This window comes from Stylophora pistillata, chromosome 7, assembly GCF_964205215.1.
Source record: "Stylophora pistillata chromosome 7, jaStyPist1.2, whole genome shotgun sequence".
Taxonomy (NCBI): domain Eukaryota; kingdom Metazoa; phylum Cnidaria; class Anthozoa; order Scleractinia; family Pocilloporidae; genus Stylophora; species Stylophora pistillata.
This window is the reverse complement of record NC_142525.1, coordinates 8,292,960-8,313,538: the sequence shown is the minus strand read 5'-3', so window position 1 is coordinate 8,313,538 and position 20,579 is coordinate 8,292,960. Positions and strand designations below refer to the sequence as shown.

Genomic DNA, 20,579 nt, shown 5'->3' with positions numbered 1-20,579 from the left:
TCCGTGTCGGTGGGGGGTGGGGCTATCAGAAAATAATCAGATTTTATCACCTGGGTTGTTGATGTACATTGGTCACTGTAAAGGGTTTCTAAAGTGGACATTTCGAGCGGTCGCACTTGTTCATTTGCTTTGAAGTAGATCAAAAGCTTGAAACGACAGCTTAAGAAATTCTCCACGATGACCGGTTAAAGGAGCAGTATTTTATGGTGTGCGCGATGAAACAGTTTCTTTCGTCATATCAAGTCAGATATTTTAAGGAATTTTCGTGCGACGATTGATGTTTCTGAAGTTGCCATTTCCAGATCACTTGTCGCGCAAAGGAAACCCAGATTAAACAATTAAAAATATATGTTTTTAAAAACAATGCCCATAGCAATGAGTCTAAGTTGGTGAGGAACTTCTCAAACGAGTTTCACGGAGCCCCTAAAGGGCACATCTGAAAGGGGCTCTCCGTCCCCTTGAATCAATTCTAGTAGTGCCAACTTGATGGCCTGCGGGCCCTTGTTATTTCTCCGCCTATAGGAAGATTTGAGAAGTGTCCGGGGTTTTCCGGAGTCTGGCACCAATAATGAATGCTAAACCACAAATGTAAGAATGCTAATCTAATAATATGCAGTAATCTAATTCGATGTTAGTTTTTTTTTTTTTTTTTTTTTTTTTTTTTTTTTTTGCATTTATGCCAAAGTAGAGAGTTTTCCGTTCAAACGCGAAACTCGATTTTTCGGTGAGAATAAAAAACGAACGGCCATTTTTCAAGAAATCTTTCTAAATTAAGGGAAACCTTTGAGCAGTTAAAAAAATTAATATTTTCTCTTTTCTACCTAGAGGACAATACACCATTCGTTCCATGATCCATTACAAGATTTTTTTCTGGCTTTATATACTGCCGTTTAAGTGTAGCATCCAGGTTTTTCAAAGATAATGCAAACTCAAAGCAAAAGGAGAAGGCTTCTCCAGTAACACGGTATTCGCTTAAAGAGAGTGCCCCTACCACCCCTCCCTCTGTCTGAATTGAAATCCATGGCAACGACTGATGCATTGTGGATAGTTTTGTTGGGAGTCTTAATGTCGTGCATTGAAACTAAATGTTCCCGTGAATGTGTTTGTCTGTTTATTTGATTTGTCAAACCGCACACAGGGTTGTGGGTAGTTTCAATGAGTGTTGAATGGAAAGCTTCGAAGAAGAACAAAGCAACAACAGCGTTGAAAACAAAATAACGACCTTTGCGTCGCCTGCTGTTTTGGCCGCCATATTGGATGAAGAACCGTCGGATGAAGATGTTAATCGTAGTGTGGTCGCGTCTAATAATCGGGAGGAAGAAACAGTAAGGGTCACTGATAGTTTGGAGTCCTCATTAAACGATTCTCTCGAGTTTTCAAAGCTTGAAGAATCAATCGAACCCAAGCGAGATGGTGAATCCACCATGATGCAAATCGAGTCATCGCAGGTTGAGATTTCAGACGATGTTTCGGATTTTCCCAAGAGCTCTACACCGCTACTAAATGACCACACGAAACCCAGCGAAAAATATGAAAAGCCTCCAAAACCACGAAAGCCACAGCACATTATAGAAAGAAATAAAGAGAGGGTTGGGAAGAAAATTCCCGAGAGGACTAGCTATGCCCAAGTTCATGCAATCAAGACAAGAAAAAAAGTCGAAAAAATCAAAGCATCTAAAAGCCAAGGCGAAGAAGCTGCTGCGAATGTGTCTGGCTCAGGCTCAGGCTCAGAGGGTCAGTCACAGCATTCTCAAAAAGTAAGCGATGATTTGAGTCAAAAATCTGTAAGTCCAGTTCACCATGAGAATGAGCAAGACTTTCTCAGAGACAGCTACTCAGAAAAGTCGCTCGACACATTTCACAATCAGTTGCATGGACCTTACTATGATGTCAACCAAAACTTTGGCTCATATTATAACCCTTTGGAATCAAATTACTCAGATCTAGTTGGCTATAGCAGAGGATGTCAAAATGCTACGGCAAACTCAAGACAGGCACATGCAATGGCTGGGTCATTTCAACCAACACATTATGCCTCACTTTCTACCCAGTCAGCCCCTCCAGGTGTTTATGGATATCAACGCCCACCACTCATCTCCAATATACATAATTTCCATGGAGAAGATTTTTATCTATCGTCAGCCTTCTCAAACACAGACTTCCAAAATTTACAAAAAGTGAACAAACTCCCAGAATCTAGTCTACACAGGACATTTTCTTCTGAACCATACTTAGCAAATCCAGGTTCTCCATCTTTTCAAAGAATGGTAGATATTGACAGAAACAGTAAGGCATCTGGAAGTTATTCCAGTGTAAAACAGCCATTGTCTCAGTACAAACCATACAGTTTGAAAGACTACAGGAATTTTGTTGGCTCTGAAGCTGAGCGTGCAGCTGGTGGCTTAGGACCAAACATTGACACCAATGATTTTAAAGAGAAGGTAACTCTGTTTTTTTTTTTTGGATTTTTTTTTTTTTTTTTTTTGAATTTTTTTAATGGAGCAGTCAAGATTGTCAACATAAGTTGGCAAACAGTGTATTGTTTTCTATTCTGAAAAACCCTTCAGCTACTCCTAAAGCTTGTGGGTCAATTTTCAGCATGGAAGCATAATATATAGTGCAGCCTATAATTATGTACAAAGTCTGGGTACTCAAAATCTTTTTGATAACCTTGTGTGGTTTAAAAATTTATCCATCCATTTTCTGGATTGATTTCTACATTGTTAATTGCCCTTTTTATTTACCCAATTTCCTGTGCTGTTGGGCAAGTGGTATATTTGCTGGTTCAGGTGCATTAGCCCTGGCAGGGCTCACATTACTTATTTGGGGAATATGAGAGCATGTAAAACATGCTTAGGGTACACCAGGGTTGTAGCTAAGAAATTATACTGCTGGCTGAAATTTCAAGTGAGGCCACTCAAAGGTGGTGAAAGACTGTAAGTGTGATGCCTCAGAAGTACTTGTTGTGCCTAATACCAAGCAATTATCAGCCAAAAATCCAGCTGGCCATCACTGCTATTTCTTTGGCAGATTTTGCAGCCAGCTGGTGCTCAGGAATAACCCTAGTACACCCTAATGTAATTGAGAAATAGATTTCCTGTTGGGGTGTGTCCATTCAATGACTGATCAAAGTTCAGGTCAAAATGCAACAAGTACAAAATAGTGGCACACAAGGCTCAGCTAAGGACATCAGCTCTTTAACTCTATACAGTGGCCAATTTACAATTTCAACTTACTTGATATTGCCAAATTACCTAAGAGCATCACTGAGGCATTGACCTCATGGTTACTGCACAGGACTCTGCATCAAGAGATTGAGGTTCAAGACCTGGGCAGGGTTAGCCATTTAACTCCCAGAAGGGATTAACATGAAACTTCTCCATATAATTAACAATTATTTGCCAAAGGCGAGGTGAATATCGTCGAATAATCCCCGAGACGAAGTCGAGGGGATTATTCGACAATATTCACGGAACCTGAGGGGAATAATTGTTTTAGTATAATTTCAGAGCTGAATAACAGAGAAATTTCTAAAATCATAACATTTTAGTAACATTTATTAACATTTTATATAAACCGCGCAGAGCGGTTTATATAGCGTCATATAAGGAACCGCTCGACCAATCAGATTGCTGGAAACTCTTTGTTCAGCTCTGAAATTATACTAATATCCACATATTACCCAGCAAACATGTAATAAAAGTTCTTATAATTATCAGGTAGGAGTTGTTATCCAAACAATATAACACCAAATTCTTGTGACTAATTAACTAGGAAATGTGTAGCAGCCAGAGGGGAGAATTAACAATCAGATCAAAGTTAAAAAATAATGTAATGTGTTGTTTTCTTGGCCAGATACTTCACAGTAATGATTGGGCCTCACTCCATTCAGTAGGATAAAAGGTTACTGGCTGACTATCAAGAAAGCCTGATGAAATTCTGGGGGGGGGGACCTTGTGATGGACTGACATCCCATCCCTGGGGGAGTAGTAATACTCCTAGTCGCTTCATGCAAAGGAAATGAAGATAAGCTGGAGGCGGCATGGCTAAGTGGTTAGGGTGCTGGACTTGTAATGCAGTGTCCCAGGTTTAAGTCCTCCACCCTGCCACTTACTGAATTTGTTCTTGGTTGCCCCTAGTTCAACTCCTCGGCTGTGCTCTTTAAATAACCCACTGGTCTGCCTCTTGCTAGTAAGGATTTTCAAGTATTTAGTTAGGGAGGGCCATTAGGTAAAATACTGGGCTACCAGTAATAATGTATTTCACCCTCAATAAATATAGGTAACTTTTTTTATGTATAAGTTCCAGCCGCATGGCCTCTTGACTTGCATACAGAATCAACTTACCTTTAACATTTTCCAAATTAACTTACCAAACAAAAATTTCCCCAACTTTCCCTACAATTTTTAGATGAGAAAAGTCAGCAAGCAAAGAGAGTATGCAGCAATGCTGAGGGCCCAGCACTCAACCATGAAGAAACAACAGGAGAGAAAAGGAGCTATTCAACAGCCAGTCAAACCTAAACATGTCAAACAGGCAGAGGCCAAACGTCAAGCTGTAAGTAGCAAATTTCCAGTGATGGGACCCTTGAGGCCTGGAGAAATGTAACATAGGATCATACTCATGCAAGAATTGTACTCAGAGAAAGCTGTCACTTGCGATGCAGCCCAGAGATGAATCCCTCAAATTTAAGCTAGCAAGCATGTGAGGTCTGGTGATACCAGATCTCTTGTGGACCTCACTCATCAGTTAAAAACATACAGGCTATGTAACTGGAATTGCGAAGCCCACATGAGTATTCTCAAAGGCTAGAATTCCTCTCTCTTAACTGCACAGTTTATCTTTCAGGCCTTAAACTATGCTAAGAATGTTCCTAGACCAAAACAGATGATCAACAGGAGGAGGGGAAGTCCAGGAATGGGTGGCACTCAAGCTGACAAGGACCAGGAAATTACAAATATACTTGAAATATTGAGACTGAGACATGAAAAAGAGAAAAAAGAAGTAGACACGATAAGAAAAGATTTGGCTTCTAAAATAAGACTCTGATGCATAAAATATTTACACATTGAAGCAGATTGTGTCTGGGGTAAGTGGGATGTCACTGCCTTATCATACCAATGTGATAGAATTAGCCATTGTAAAGTGACTATTAAACGTCCACTGGCCTTATCATTAAAGCTGACTTATAATAAAAAAAACAATCCAAGGTTGTGCCTTTGCAGGCATCCCTGTTTTGTGTTCCTTGTGTTCCTTTCTCTGTATCTCTCTACCCAGGAGTTAAAATGGGTAATAGCTAACCATCTGGGAAATGTGACAAAATGCTGGGGAGGGAAGTATCAACAATTCTCCTAGACACTTGCCGTTTAAAAAATTAAACTGAGATGTGCAGAAAGGAACTGCTGTGCTAAAACTGTGGAAGCTCTACTGATGCAGGCCAGAAAACTTTACCACTAAATAAACAGAAAATTATGTTGGGAGTATGTAGTTAACTATGATGCATCTTCAATGCGGCACTGCCCCTAAAAGTATGAGCCTTGTTGACAAGTGCTCAAAGGAAGTTATAGCTTCAAAAATCCAAAAGTACATGTATAATGGAAAGCATTTAGTAACAATTACATTTGCGTAGTGTGAACTTTTGCACAGTCTTGTTTGAGCTTAAAATTCATTAGTTGTGACAGTGATTCAACCAAGTAGGGTAGTTAGTACAAACATTTTGAGGGCCCTTTGACACATTGAACATGCAGTTGAAGAGCACATACAGTGTACATGTAAAGAAAGACAGGAAGATTGAAAAAGATACAAATGACATTATTTTTATTAACAACTTACTTCAATACTTGATTTATCCGGCTTAAACAGTTACCATCAGGAAAAATTTACAAATATGACAAACAAGTCTATGGTCTGCAAACCAAGCAACTTAAATTTCATATGATAACAATTTTACCTATTTTATTCACTCTACTGCAAGTTAAAGTTACGTGCATGTAACATGCTTGTTTAAAGAGTGCTGTCTTAAATTTCCCCTTTGTTTTACCAAAAGTATATAGAAAGATTGTAACTGTATATAAAGACGTTTGCAAACAAAAGAATCTATATTATAAAACTGAAGTCTGTGTTGCACTTGCTTTTCATTATAGCAATTGTACAGTCTTGTTTCAGACACACTTCTTTACTTTACTTCCCTCCCCCCCCCTGTATCTTAATGATGCCAACTGCATGGAAGGGGGGGAAAGAGTTCCACCTCTGCACCTTACACTCCCAGGATGATATAAGCCACTTAATTGTGATATGGAAAAAAACTGGAAAAAGAGCCACAACCTTGACTAAAGGTAAACAGGAGGTTGGACCCTGATTTCAGGTGCACTCATTTCTTCAGTCCATACTACAAATGGGAATCCTGTGTATGAGGTATCATGCCTTTCATCTTTAAATGATGTCACAGTGCCAGCTGCTCCAAAATCGCCCTGAAGGTTAAAAAAAAAAAAAAATTAAAGGAAAAAAAGAAACTAGTCAGGTGGACAACTTTATTGAACTCCTTGGCTTACTGTACACAAAGTTCATTAGCACTGCGGGAGGAGCATTAAAAACAAGTCCTCAGAAAGATTTGAGACAAGTAGGGGAAAGGTTTGCTTGACCTGGCACTTGCCTGAAAATGCCCATTATATCAGTGCATGACCACTTGGCATACAGACTTCATGCCAGCTGGCATTGCCTAAGGCCTCTTTTTCTGCAGGTGGAAAAGTATGCAGAAGCACTAAAAAATCAAGACCTGCCTGCAGGCTAACAGTTCATTCCAGTCCATTTTATTATTTATTTATTTATTTTTTTATTTTTTTTTTTTGCTTTATACTTAATTGCAAGGAATTGGACCATGGTAACAATAGTCACTACAGTATTTACCTTCCTGTTGATAGCAATCAAGGCCATCTCAAATGGTTTTGTAGTTGTTTTTGCTTTCTGCTGGGCTTCTTTGACCACTAGCTCACAAGATTCTTGTGGAGAATGGCCCTGGTTAAAAGAAAGTGTCAATTTTCATTCAGTTAGTTAAGGAGTTTTGAGAATCCTGAGAATTTTTAAGGAAAACATGAGACTTCATGACTAAAATTCATGCACTATCTCTAACTGGAGACTTTACGACTTAATTATCAAAAGTGCTGACGAGAGTACGACATAGCAATAAATATCAGCAAGATTCTTGATTTCTTTGCAGTACCATTCCACACCCTTTGTTTACTGAAAGAAGCAGTATACCCAATCAGAGTTATGAGTACCAAGTTTGTGACTTATGATGCATTTGTACACCTATGATGCATTTGTAAGATTAACAAATCATAATGTTAAGACGTTTCCAAACTTGTGCGCACGTGACTCGCGCACTTGTGCTTTGAGAATATTTAAGTTTAAACGTCATCAACAAATCATGTAGACTTTTTTTTTTTTTTGACATGTGCAAGTTTCTTTAAGAGGAGTAAAAAGTTTTGAGTTTTTCAACTGGCAATTTGTTTGGTGGTCGTTGGTATTTACCACGTTTACCGTGAGTTTACCATTTACCGAGTTACAAATAAACGTGTTTGTTTGATATCCGTTTTGCTTCCGAACACAATGGTTTAGCGTGGACCATGTTTGTAGTCACAGTGTGGTCAAAATGTTATGGACTTACAAGGCTTGGCCAAGTGATTGTCCTAAACAGTACAGTTCTTTCAGTGCATGACGCATTGCGTGACATATTGGCCTGATTAGCTTTGTCTTTACTTTTATCAATAACAAAAAATTGGCTAATCAGATTGCAACATTACTGCCAATTGTGGTAAAAATAATAACAGTTACTGCATAGCCACTGGTCTCCCTTTTTCAAGGTAACTCTGAAGTTGTCATAATTATGGATTTGCTCTGTGCCAGTAGGCCTTAGCTGCACTTAAAACTCTTGTTGCTTTCAGCCATTAGGATGCTACAAGCAATCTGTATGTTTTTTGTCTAGTAATACAGTTGCATGGCCATATCGGTTTTGGATCACTACTTTCTTCAATCAGTTTCTTAGACTACAAGTAGTTCCTTCTTTTGGGTAAAGTCCATCATGCTAGTCAAAAAAAAAACATCAGATTGAATGAAAATAAAATCAATGTTAGTGCGCCATAGGGAACTTTTGGAATGACCTCGACCCTCCACTGGAGCTCCTCGAGAAAGGCACTTGAAAAGTAGGCGTCAATCCAAGAGTTCCCTGCTGCATGCTAAAAGCAATTTTTTTTCCCAGTTTTTGTTTTTGACTCGTACTACAGACTTATAACTATCAGCTTCTAAGTTAGAGAATAAAAATGTACATGCCTGCTTCATGAGTTGAACAACATGAAAAGCAGGGCAGAATCTCATCATATTGTCGCCATCACCAGTAGCTGCCAATCATATTAAGACAGTTAGCAAGGAACTGATCTGCATCTTTAATTAATTTCCAAGGTATTAGTGCCTCTTAATTCACACAGGTGTCATGAGCAGACCAAGAACTTCTCTGAAAACCACATTTAATTTAATAACCAGAGACAGCATATTTAAAATAATGCACAATTCACGTCCTCAGACCATTTTCAAACATACCTGCTGCTGCTCCAATCTGAAAAATAGAAAAAAAAAAAGGTTGAAAAGTTTATCTCAGGGTAAAATATGCATAAAATATGCATAAAATATGCATAAAATATACATAAAATATGCATAAAGTATGCATAAAACATGCATAAAATACGAAAAAATATATACCTAAAATATGCATAAAATATGGTTAAAATATGCATAAAATATAGTTAAAATAAATGATGCATATTCAGGGCCCAACAGCTACAAACTTGCTTGCCTTATTTAATGGTCAATGAAATATTTTAATTTGCAAGTTTGGCTAGTTGTAAGACTCAACTTGCATAAATTTTTAGTCTCAGACAAAGCCTGAACTTCTACACGTACAGACTCTTTTTTTCAGCCATCATTATGGTATAAAAAGCACTTCATCACTGAAGAGCAATTTGTTGTTTCCTACTGCATCACAAGATCATAGAAGAGACATAATTTATTTCATATCACATATTAGTATAATTTCAGAGCGGAACAAAGAGTTTCCAGCGATCTGATTGGTAGAGCGCCTCAGGTTCAGTGAATTTTGTTGAATAATCTGACGATATTCGATGATATTCACCCCGCCTTCGGCGAATAATTGTTAATTATTAAAAACTGGATCATTGGATGATGCCATTCAAGACTTTATATTGGCTTAGCCATTATGGTTTATGAGCCAATATACCATAATCTACAAATATGGTAAGCGTACGCGTCAGCTTAAAATCAAAAGGGAGCTAGAAAATCCGGTTTCTTCTTACAAAATAATAATTTCTTCGGGGCATTTTTAATAACACAGTTATTCCACTCGCACTTTTTGGATATGAGATGATTATAGCCAACTCGGTGCTATGCGCCTTACTGGCTATCTATCATCTCATATCCAACGCACGCTCGTGGAATAATTGTTAATTATTACTCAACTCGGGCTGTCAGAGGGCCAATAACTAAAATCAACCAATCAAAATGCTCTATTGCCGGTCAATATTCTCTAAGTATTGGACCAAGCACTGTCCCGAATGGTCCTGAATGACACCGCACATGTGTCCCTTTGAACTTCAGCCATGTAATAAATCTCTTATTAACCAAGCTTGCTCAGGACCGTACTGGAAGAATATCAGCCCTCCATCTTTTTTGTACGGACCTCGCTGCCCTCGTTCCGTACTGTCAAGACCTCGGGCCAATATTCTCCCAGTACAGCCCTCGCGCTTGGTTAATAAGATATATTTATTTCTAAGTAGGTAATGACAGAGGAGGGTTGAACTCAAAGAAAATAATAACTTTGGTATTTGATGGGAATTTAAAAATGGTAAGTTAGCTGAGCCTAGCATCTTATTTCTCCTTAAAACATCACCGCTGAGTCATGCATTAAGGTCACAAGAATAAAGGAAATGATCTCTAACTAAATAAGCTCTTGAATATTAAACAAATTCTCCTTGTCAGCACCTTATGAAATGTATAGAGAACAGTATGGAGAATATGCAAACTGATATTAGCCCAAGGGTGTACAGGGCCACAATTGCCACCGGTGCTATTGTTCTTGTTCTTAGACTGCAGTTGTCAGTTACTAAGTGTCAGCTATTGTAGAAATATCATGTTGCTTCTATTCTGGTGGTTCTTGTCTCAGTTTCTGTCATAACTTCTTACTAACTGAACTCGAGGGCCAAAATTAGTTCTTATTAACCAAGTGGGAGGTCTGTATGGGAGAATCTTGACTGAGGTCGCCAGTACAGACCAAACACAGTGAGGTCTGTACCAGTAACCAAGGTCAAGATTCTCTTATACAGACCAACCTTGCTCAGTTAATAGGATGTTTATTATGTGTCTTATATGACAATTTTTTTATATTCTTTGTACCTTTTTTTTTTCTAGACCGGTCTAGATGCCAGTCTAGATGGGAAAATCTAGACCGCTTTCAATTTTGATTTCAGCCAATCAAATTTGCGAATTCGGTAGTTCCCAGTGCTTGTGAGACACAGCCATATAATAATAGGGAATATTGACCAAAGGTCATGGAAAAATAGTGGTCAGTATTTCCCAGTAATGACTTGAGCAAGTGAGATTAGTACCGATAAGTGGTTTATACACGACACTTGGACAAAACCTGGACAAATTTTGAATTTCTCACTTTTATGAACCAATTAGGATGCTCAGATTTAGCTCAGGACTACCTTGCCATATATGCATTTAATTAATAATCATTGTGTACTTTGTTACTAAATTGATGATTACAGTTATCCCATGCTGGCATGTAGTACACCGAGCTGAAAATAATTATCTTCAAGTTGCTCACGGCTGCATTGTTATTGCAGCACAGTTACCTACCTCATCGTCAGCATATAATCCTGACCCTGGGAGGGGTGAATCCCCAACCCTACCTGGGTGTTTGAAGGCAAACCCACTTGTGGAAACACCTGTGGTCATAAAATTCATTTCAATTCACTTTTTTCAACCCTTTACACCAAGTATTCATTTGCTTCACATTTCCTTTGCCACTGACAAGGAGAAGTCATTTAACAAACCAAAGCTTCTTGGAGTGGCAGCCATGTCCTTTATTCTCATGAATGATTCAGCAGCAAGGCTGTGCTCTAAGGAAAATTGAATGGAGCCCAGTGCTCTGAAACTGTGAAACCCAGGGTGCCCAGCATATGCTATGTATGAAAAACCTAAAATTTCCGAGTCACCCAAGAGCAAAAGTAAGGCGCCAAGCAGTGTTACTGAATGGAGAATTTAGATGTAGGCACTCACATGGTTTAAAGGTTTAAATGGTTTCTAACAGTAACATAATTATTATAATAATAAACACTTAAAAATATTGTATTTTACATCCATAGCACTTTACAAAATTACCAGTAAATCAACTTTTCCAAAGTATAATCTAATAGTTAGTTTATAATTGATTTAACTTTTTTTTTTTTTTGATTTAGAGATTTACTGTAAGGTAGGTGTAGAAACAATATGACTCTTAAGTCCCCTACTAGGTTTCTACACCCTAAATACCCACCCAACCCACCCCAGTGGAGGACATCCACCACACAGTAATCTAGCCCTGCAGGAGACGGGGCCTACAGTTTATTCGTCCTTATCCGAGATATCTTGATATTATAGAAAGGTAGCAAATTCTCCTCAGTTATTTTAAGACCACGAGTGTTGGTCTGGCCAGGGCTTGAACTCTTGACCTCCTGCACAACACAATCCGGCACTCTAACCAATTGAGCTAACCGGGGAATGACTGTAAATAATTCTTCACATGCTACCATTTAATTGTATGTTATGAAGTTTACCTGCAACAATATGGCATTTTGAGTCCATAGCCAAAATACCTTTCATAGAAAAACAGGACAAAAAAAGACATTGATTAGCCCATTGCTCATTATTTCACAAATTTTCAAAATGGGGTTTCAAAATGTTTTGAAGTAGGCAACTGAATCTGCAAAAGTACGCGACTGAGAAAAGTCCTCTAAGGACCAAAAGGAATTATTCTGTCTACAGTAACCCGCGACATGTTATCAAGTAGCCAGCGGAACTCAGGTTGTCGCCAGCTTGTTTTGAAACCCCCTGATTAGTCTGTTCCCCACTAAAACAAACAAAATAGCACCACAGCCAAATGAAAATCAACTCTTAATGTCCAGTGCAACTAAGCTGAAGTGTAATTTAATTTTTGTCAGAGGGGGGGAGGGGAGGAAGGAGCCAAAAGGGACCAAAACCAGACAATGTGGAGAAAAGCATTTGGAGCAAGGACTAAAATCAACAACAAAGTTTAACTTATCTGAAGCTGGATACATAGTCTGAAAATAAAAAGCTCTCATTTTATAAAAAGAGAGCTGGGGCAAAACCTTAACAAAGCTAAACAAAGACATAATCTGCGATTATTTAATCAAAAGAGAATTTATTCAAAACATTGATCAAAAGCAGCAATTTCTCACCTATGGTATCATGGCCTCCCCTTTCTTCATCTGCCTTTTCAAGATATTTCTACTAGAGATGGGCAAATATAGTAATTGTAAATTAACAATGATTATTATAGTAAGAACACTGGTAAAGGCAGAGAGTTTTTATAGTGCTGGACCAAGATTTACAATCATCTGTGTCAGCATAGCATCCTGTTTCTGGAGAGGACGTGGCAGGTAGCAGTGTTAGTGACTTAATGATTTGCAGAAAACTTATTGTTCATGTGATGTGAACTCTTCAAATCCCAAGATCTTATTGTTAGGTCTTCCATTAGTGGCTAAACATTTCCTTAGTAGTTTCCTTAGTAATTTCCTTAGTAATTACAAGTCCCAAATTTGTTTCCTCTTAATTACTATAATTTTCACCTCTATTGCGCTGTCACCTCTACTAAGTGGTCATGGCCACCTTTTACTAAGTTCCGGGACCATAATATTTGATAAATGGTAAAATTGTCAAGAGAAATTAGTTACAGGTCTAAAATTTCAGAAACCCCTACACACTTTAAATGCTTCTTTTGACTGCTGTGTCTGTAAAGCTGAATTTGATTCCACTGGGAACCCATGAATATGGGCAAACTCTTGAGCACCGCCTCCCACAAGCATACTGTGGGGTGACTTTTCCATTACACATCTTGCAACAGAGAAAGCAGTCCCAATTCTAGAGAAAATTCACCACAAAATGAGATGGAGGTCAGTTGTGAGTTATACTATCCTCAAAAACTTTTCTTTCAATTCCCTAACCAACCAACTTTCTTTTAAAAAACAAAAACTGAAAAAAAAAATTATGATAGAATGTTAACAGCCTAGCAATTAGGCATTGGGAAACAAAACATTTTAAATATTGATAGCTTTGCTGATATCATTTGATTGATTACACCTGTCCTGGGCTTGACACTAACTTTTCAACTTACTAGCCAAGTGGCTAGTGACATCTTAGATGTTTTTAGATGTTACGACAATTTCAGTCTGTTCACTAGCCAAACTGGCTTGTGGAAATTGAAAACCACCAGCCAAAACTGAATTTCTACTAGTCTGTGGCTAGTGGGCTACCGTCAGTGTCGAGCCCTGCTGTCAACGATCATCGTTTTTAACCCTTTGACTCCCATTGGTGACCCAGCCACAATTTCTCCTTACATCATTGACACAATATCAAGCGGAAGAGTGATGAGAATTAAGAAAAATACCAAAATTCTCCAAATTAACATCAAAATAATAAGGCGAGAAGTTTCTAAAAGAAACTGTGGTGCTACGTCGCTGGGGGTAACAACTGAGTTGAAATTTTAAATTGCCCACTGTAGACTTAAAAAGGTGACATTTTGAGTGTTAGCCCTTCATTAGAGCAAATGGCAAAGGGCTAAGGCTCAAAATATCAGCTTTTTAACTCTTTGTACTGGCCAATTTACAATTTTCTCTTGGTTGATATAACCAAAATAACATCAAAATAATTGTATTGAAGAAAGTAAAGAGAATCATTATTGGGATCTTGGGGAGTGAAAGCCAAAGTTTATAATTGCTGGAGTGTGGGGTGGAGGGGATGAACCAGGCCCCTTGGCTAGGTTAGGTTTTTGATAATTATGTAATGCAAATTGTATATGATGTCTTTGCTCCCAAGGGGTGGAATTTTGAGTTATAATGGATACCCAATTTCACTGAAGTTACCTTCTCAAACTCATTCATAATTCATCAAGTTACAAACCAATCACGATACGCCAATTTGGCCACATGTGTGGGTTTAGAAACCCCGATAAAACACCGGACAGAGGCTTTTCCACTATACTTTGATGAAATATCAAACCCTAGAGCTTGATAAAATGTCAAACTCCACTGATGCCAAAATCAGTCAGAATTTTTTCATTTTTCTCGGCTGATGCACGATTGAGAAGCAATTTCAAAAACTCGTGCTTCGTGTTTCATCGGGGTTTCCAAACACGAGAAAACTGATGAAAGCACTCGGCCTACGGCCTCGTGCTTTTATTGTTTTCGAGTGTTTGAAAACCCCGATGAAACACGAAGCACGAGTTTTTGAAATATTACTTCCCACCCCCCCCCCCCCGCCCACTCCTCAACTTTCCTCAATCCTGGACAAAACCGTGATAGATGCAAAATACCCTTGCAAAGCAGCAACTGCTCCAAAACGACACGTATTTCCATCCATGACTGCCGCATCACACTCTAAAATACCCTTAGAGTTAGGTAACCCTCCTCTCCCAACAAAATAGAGACCTGTGTCAGGATCGTCTTCAATCACTGGAAAGGAGAGAACAATTTATTAATTAGCGAGCGCTACCAGTTGTCATTAAAGTAACAAGATTACCACGTTAAAATAATTGGTATTTTCTGCTGCATGACAAAGAACTTGCAAAAAAAATCTGCTAAAACATTACAATTTATTCCGCTTTCCAGTGCATCAATACATCCCTTCCCCTCTTGTAGCTTTTTGGAGGTCAATTTTACTGCTTCTAAGCTAAACGGCCAAGTGCCAACAACAACCGCCATTTTGAAAGTGCGTCTTCTCGGAGACTGGGAACAAAGCTTCTTCCGCTGGCCAGGAGCAGGCGCACGTGGAAACTGATATTCTCATCTGCAATCCATCTGCAATCTATTTCAATCCGGTCAGTGTAAAACGGAGATTACGGACTGCAGACCGGGGGTAAAATGCAGACTGCAGACTGCAGACCAGGGGTAAAATGCAGACTGAAGGTGAAATGTCAATAATAAAAAAACGAGTCTTGAGGATGAAACAAAGAGTGTTCGTACCCATAAAATAATGTCACGTCAAGACTCACGAAATACACAAAGGCCGCTTCACGCAGTATAAAAGTCACGTCGTCCCCAAGTCACATGGCACTAAAAAATGTCGGAAAACGAGGACGACGAGCTCATGGTAATTTTCGATAATTTGCGTTAATGTCTTTCATAAACTATGCTCGATACCTACAAGTTTACCTTGCCTTGTTGTTATGCTGTCGTGTTTTGCTTGCCTTGTCTTCCAAACAATTCCAAGGCCATATGAAGAATTTGAACACTGAAAGAGTTACTCGGTCCCAGACCTATTCGCCAAAGCACAATTCAAAATGGCCGAGATGTAAGCAAAGGTATCATTACGATCAGTTTGGGCGCTTTTGGGAAACTTGGTTCAACAAAATGGGGAGGTCAAGAACTCGAGGTTGATAATATGTTTGACTAAGGCGAATAAACGCCTTTTGGCTCGAGTTTTCGGGATTTTGAAAAAAAAAATTACGGGTACGGGTAGGGACACTCCCAAGTCTTGTTTTTTATTATTAATATTTTATTTTACCCCCAGTCTGCATTTTAACCCTGGTCTGCAGTCTGCAGTCTGCATTTTACCCCTGGTCTGCAGTCCGCAGTCTGCATTTTACCCTCAGTCTGCAATTTACCCCCAGTCTGCAGTCCGCAGTCTGCAGTCCACAGTCTGCAGTCCGTAGTCTTCCTTTTACACTGACCGGTTTCAATCTCTTCTATCATTGCTTTTCCTCGACTTAGTAATGCTTCTGTCCCTCCATTTATTTCGAATGATAATTTTACACAAACAATACCATCCGTTTACAAATAGATTCCAAGTTGCCGTCCGAATCTAGTTGATTTATATGATCAAAAATCAAAACGTTGTTAACGGTTACGTCATCTATGGGTCGTCCTCCATGCAATAGATCATAAGTAAGTCAAATGAATAAAGGGAGTAAGCTTCCAAAGAAACTTTGGTGCTGCATCAGAGGGGGTAACAAGGTAATTTGGTTATATCAACTAAGTTGAAATTATGAAGAGTTAAAAAGCTGACGTTTCGAGCGTTAGCCCTTCTTTCATCCATTCGTTCTGACGAATTTTAACATAACGGTGTTGATGGATGGGTAATTTAGACGGATGACGATTAATTTTTTTTTCGATTGTGACGGTTGATGGTGAAATTTTAGGTCATTTAATTTGACCGCCGACGGTTAAACCCCGTCGCGACTCTTCATCAAGGGCTTGAAATGTCTAGTACTCATTACTTAATCGTTCATTAGTTTTAAGGTAATTCTAAGTCTCAGATCTTAAAGGTATTCGATTAAAAAGAAATCTTTAGACTCATGTGTTACGAGGATCGAATTATTTTACTGAATCTGTCACGCAATCCCAGACTTTTCTAGAATTATCTATAATCTGTAATATTCCAGAAACTTCTTTCATGTGACTCAGCAGTTTCCAAAAATAGTACAACTTACAATACGCTATAAATAGTAATAGAATATTCTAGATAACTAAAGTAAATGTATAAAAGCTGGCTTGTGAGAAGTACCAAGGAGATTTGCCCGAGGGCTTACCCTCTTGGCTTGCTGACTGAACTTTTGGAAGCTATGATATGACAAGGCTACGACCTTTTGACCTTGCGATATCCGGAGAGAAGAAAGAGATGAAAAAGACGATAGCCGAGAGGGGAAGAAGATAAAGAATACAGAGTTCGCTATGAAGTCCTCCGGAAGAATCTGTGTACACGGAAAGAAAGTCATGAATCAAGAAAGCCAAGCGCTGTAGTCTTCAGTCGGAGGATGTTGGAATTGGAAGTTGAGCAAGACGACGAACACTTACACAGCATGAAGGATTGTAAGCCTGCTTTATGAACTGCTTAGCTTAATCTTTAACCTAAGTAAATTAGACAATGTAAAACTAATTAAATAATAGTTAAAATGGGTAACTGCTTGTTGTTACATTTTTGTTACGTGCCATATATCGTACTCGGGAGTCTATTTTCATATATGCTTTGTTAGCGGACATTTGTTGGTCATTCGTGCACGTAACACATAATACCTTGGAGATTTGAAAAATTGTAATAAGATCCTCTCCATAATTTTATTAATTGTTATGATTTTCATTATTACTGCAGGTCTAAACTCAGACTGCCGGCTTGCGCGTTTCTGGGAGATACGACTATCTAAAACCATATTAAAAAACGTGGCATAACACAACGGCTTTTTTTTTGTCCTCTTTACTCCTATTAAAATAAATTTACTTTGTAAACGCTTCTTCACCAAATAAGAAAACTATTTCAGTAAGGTTATTCAAACGGATCTTCCTTGTTTTTTGAAAATGTTATCCATTTATTGATCCAACTTGAAAATTCTTGAAAATTGTGCCTCCATCATTTTCTTGAAAATGTTTTTGAAGAATGGTGTGAATGAAATTAATTAAGTTTTATAATTAAGCATCAGTTCAAAGTAAGTTTTGTTTTTACCGACACGGTACTTGTCAACCTTTAATGTCCTGTTAATGAATGTGTCAGGGTAATTTCATTTTCGTTCAGATTCATGAATATACAAGGGGAAAAATCAAAAAGAAAATAAACAAAGTTTTCTCAGTCAGTCTGTGTAACCATAACGGCTCACTCTCACATTTACCAATTTTTTGCACGATTCTGCTTGTACTGTCGGCACTTAATATTCGGCCAGAAAAGTCAGACATGGTACATTTAAACAAGATCAAAGCGCTATGGAAGTGTTTACTCATTTATTCTACCGTCGTGGTGGCTACTTTAATCTTTACCACGTGGAAATTTCACGCTGCCAAAAGCCTGAGGAAAGAGAACGCGACACAAGAATTATTTGTGTATCTTACGCAAACCGAGAGTTGTCTTCGAACGAGTCTCATACTAAATCTGGATTTAGGCAACCGTTCAAAATGTCGCTGTGACGTTGTTGTGTTAAGTTACAAAGCAGAGTGCCACAAAGATCGCCCGGCTCACTTTACCTACTTGTTTGACAACGCAACCACTTGGGGATCTGGCCGTAACAGGCTATTCTTCCACGCTTTAGAGAAAATCACCCATTACATGTACTATATATTTCTTGACGATGACATTTCTCTAACGTTCAACAGAAAAGCAACTCCAGCAATGACACAACTCAGTCCAATTCAAGCTTTCCAAAACTGGCTTCTGGATTACGAGCCTGCAGTTGGTGTAGTGGACTACCCCAAGAATCCAGCAAATTCCTTAATTCAATTGAATCGGAAGATTTGTAACAAATCCTTTGTAGACAACACCTCCGTTGCAAGTCCGATCATACTGTTCGATCCTGTTTTCAATGCCTTTCATGCAAAAGCAGTCGTGCACATATTTCCACTGGATACACGGTATGAACAAGTTAACTGGTGGTTCACTGATAAATATCTTTGTTCAGTAGTGGAGTTAAAGTTTCGTGGGCAAGCGCTGTTGTTTTTTCCTGTGACAGTCCAGAATCCTCTACATCGTCCATATCCGAGGTCTCTTGCTGGAACGCAGGCAGCCTGGAAAGCATTCATTAAAGATATATACAGAGCTGTCCCTGAGCGATTCGCAAATCATAGCTTACTTAGGAAACTCAAAAAGGATCCAAAGTTATACACGAGAGAATCTCGGACTTACTGCATGAATGTAACCCGTCACCAGGCAATTGTGCCATTTGCGCACTTTACCAAAGAAGAAGATCGAAGAGAAAAATAAAAGTAGACATTTATGATGTTTGAAATTAAAAACATCGAAAGAACTTGCATTGGTTTTGGCACAAAATAAAAGCTTATAGAAACTTTTTTAACTTCGAAGGTAGATGAAAACACTTTTCATTGTTTTGCTTTGATTCTATCAAAAAAATTAAATATTTGGAGAGAATACAAAATGTCAAATCATTTCCCATTCCTGAGGTTTTCTCGGCCAAGGCCTCTCTTAATCATGTTTCCAATAATCTCGTACAGGTAGCCAACAAAGAATGTTTTAATTTCTTTTGGAAAGGGAAGGATGGGATTGGACGGTTAGCTTTGATGAATGAAATTTGATACGGAGAGGTAAGATGCTTGACTTAGACACCGTTGATTCTGCCACAGAGAACCAAGCGTTTGTATAGTTCGAACGTATTTATTAAAAAATTGTTCTCATTTTACATTTTTTCATTTACCAAATTATAAATCCAAATACGGTATTCTATTTATGCCGACATGATAACATCAATTAGTCAGTCACCATAATCAATTTTAAATTACAAACTAGAATTATAGTACTTGAATAAATTTATCGTACATACTCACATGGACTGTTATTGTGAATTTCTGTTTATTAATGGGAGGGGTGGGGGGCTTGATAGAGGGGGCTAAATAAAGTTCTTTCTCTAAAGAGGGGGTGCTTATCAGAGGGGGGTTAACTTATTAGAGAGGGGGGCTTAATAGAGGATTTACGGTAATTAATGCTACTCTTAGCATATTATGTAGAGTTAATAATATAAATAAAACTAGTGCCGTAAGTATTGCTACTATTGTAAGTCTGAGTACTAGTTAATTTTTTTAAGCAAAGTTTTTTTTTAAGAAATGTAAGAACGTAAAAATGGCAGTTATGCTAATATTATATATGAGGTATATAAGTAACTGGTGAGTGCATGTTGGCATATGCAAGCAGATACTCGATAAAGCATGCGCGCACGTGAACCATCAGCCTATAAAGGGAACCTCTGGGACAGAGGAGGGGGGTATGAGAAATATTGAAAAAAAATTGTTTGCATAGTTTGAAAAGACAAAATAAACTGTTTGCAAACGTGATAGGGTAAAAAAAAAAGTGTTTGCAGGGAAGTCAGGTAAGATGTTAAAAATGCCTTAGTATAAAAATTAACACAATTTAGGAACTAATAAGTGGTCACTCTGTATTAAGCAAAGAACAAATCTGAAAATAGCTAAATGTTTCTTGAAAAAAAGGGAATTCAGTGTGACAATTAAATCTCAACCTTACTCGCCAACGTATTGATTACGTCCTTCGTAAAGTAGTTCAATAAGGCAAAGGTAATATTCACAAGGCGAAAAAGCTTTTTTAAGATGTCTTAAACGTGGATTAATCCCGTCTTAAATTTAAGTTTACTAAGTCTAAGTTGAGATTTAAGCAACTTATACACCGATTTAAGTCTTCCTTAAACCGAGCTCACACTATCTTAAGGCTAAACTTTAATGAAGGTTTAAGCTGACGTTAAATGCGTGTAAACAAAATTATTCATTTAAGTTACATGTAATAGAACT

The 20,579-nt window shown here is 38.2% G+C and overlaps 3 protein-coding genes across 3 annotated transcripts; 2 read left to right on the top strand and 1 right to left on the bottom strand.

Moving 5' to 3' along the window:
- The first annotated feature begins 1,035 nt into the window (after positions 1–1,035).
- Positions 1,036–6,112, top strand: LOC111339693 (uncharacterized). Its single transcript, XM_022946402.2, has 3 exons — positions 1,036–2,441; positions 4,411–4,557; positions 4,849–6,112. The coding sequence occupies exons 1-3, from the start codon at positions 1,167–1,169 to the stop codon at positions 5,047–5,049; spliced, it is 1,623 nt and encodes a 540-aa protein (XP_022802137.1). The 5' UTR covers positions 1,036–1,166; the 3' UTR covers positions 5,050–6,112.
- Positions 5,796–15,064, bottom strand: LOC111339694 (uncharacterized). The gene is made up of 10 exons (XM_022946403.2): positions 14,939–15,064; positions 14,663–14,801; positions 13,056–13,212; positions 12,531–12,579; positions 11,889–11,927; positions 10,930–11,018; positions 8,596–8,611; positions 8,329–8,396; positions 6,907–7,014; positions 5,796–6,470 (listed from the first exon to the last, which is right to left on the bottom strand). The coding sequence occupies exons 1-10, from the start codon at positions 15,048–15,050 to the stop codon at positions 6,330–6,332; spliced, it is 918 nt and encodes a 305-aa protein (XP_022802138.1). The 5' UTR covers positions 15,051–15,064; the 3' UTR covers positions 5,796–6,329.
- Positions 15,065–16,830: 1,766 nt separating this feature from the next.
- Positions 16,831–19,606, top strand: LOC111339691 (uncharacterized). The gene has a single exon (XM_088729138.1). It carries the CDS (start codon positions 17,824–17,826, stop codon positions 19,027–19,029), a length of 1,206 nt encoding a protein of 401 aa, XP_088585264.1. The 5' UTR covers positions 16,831–17,823; the 3' UTR covers positions 19,030–19,606.
- The last annotated feature ends 973 nt before the right edge of the window (positions 19,607–20,579 follow it).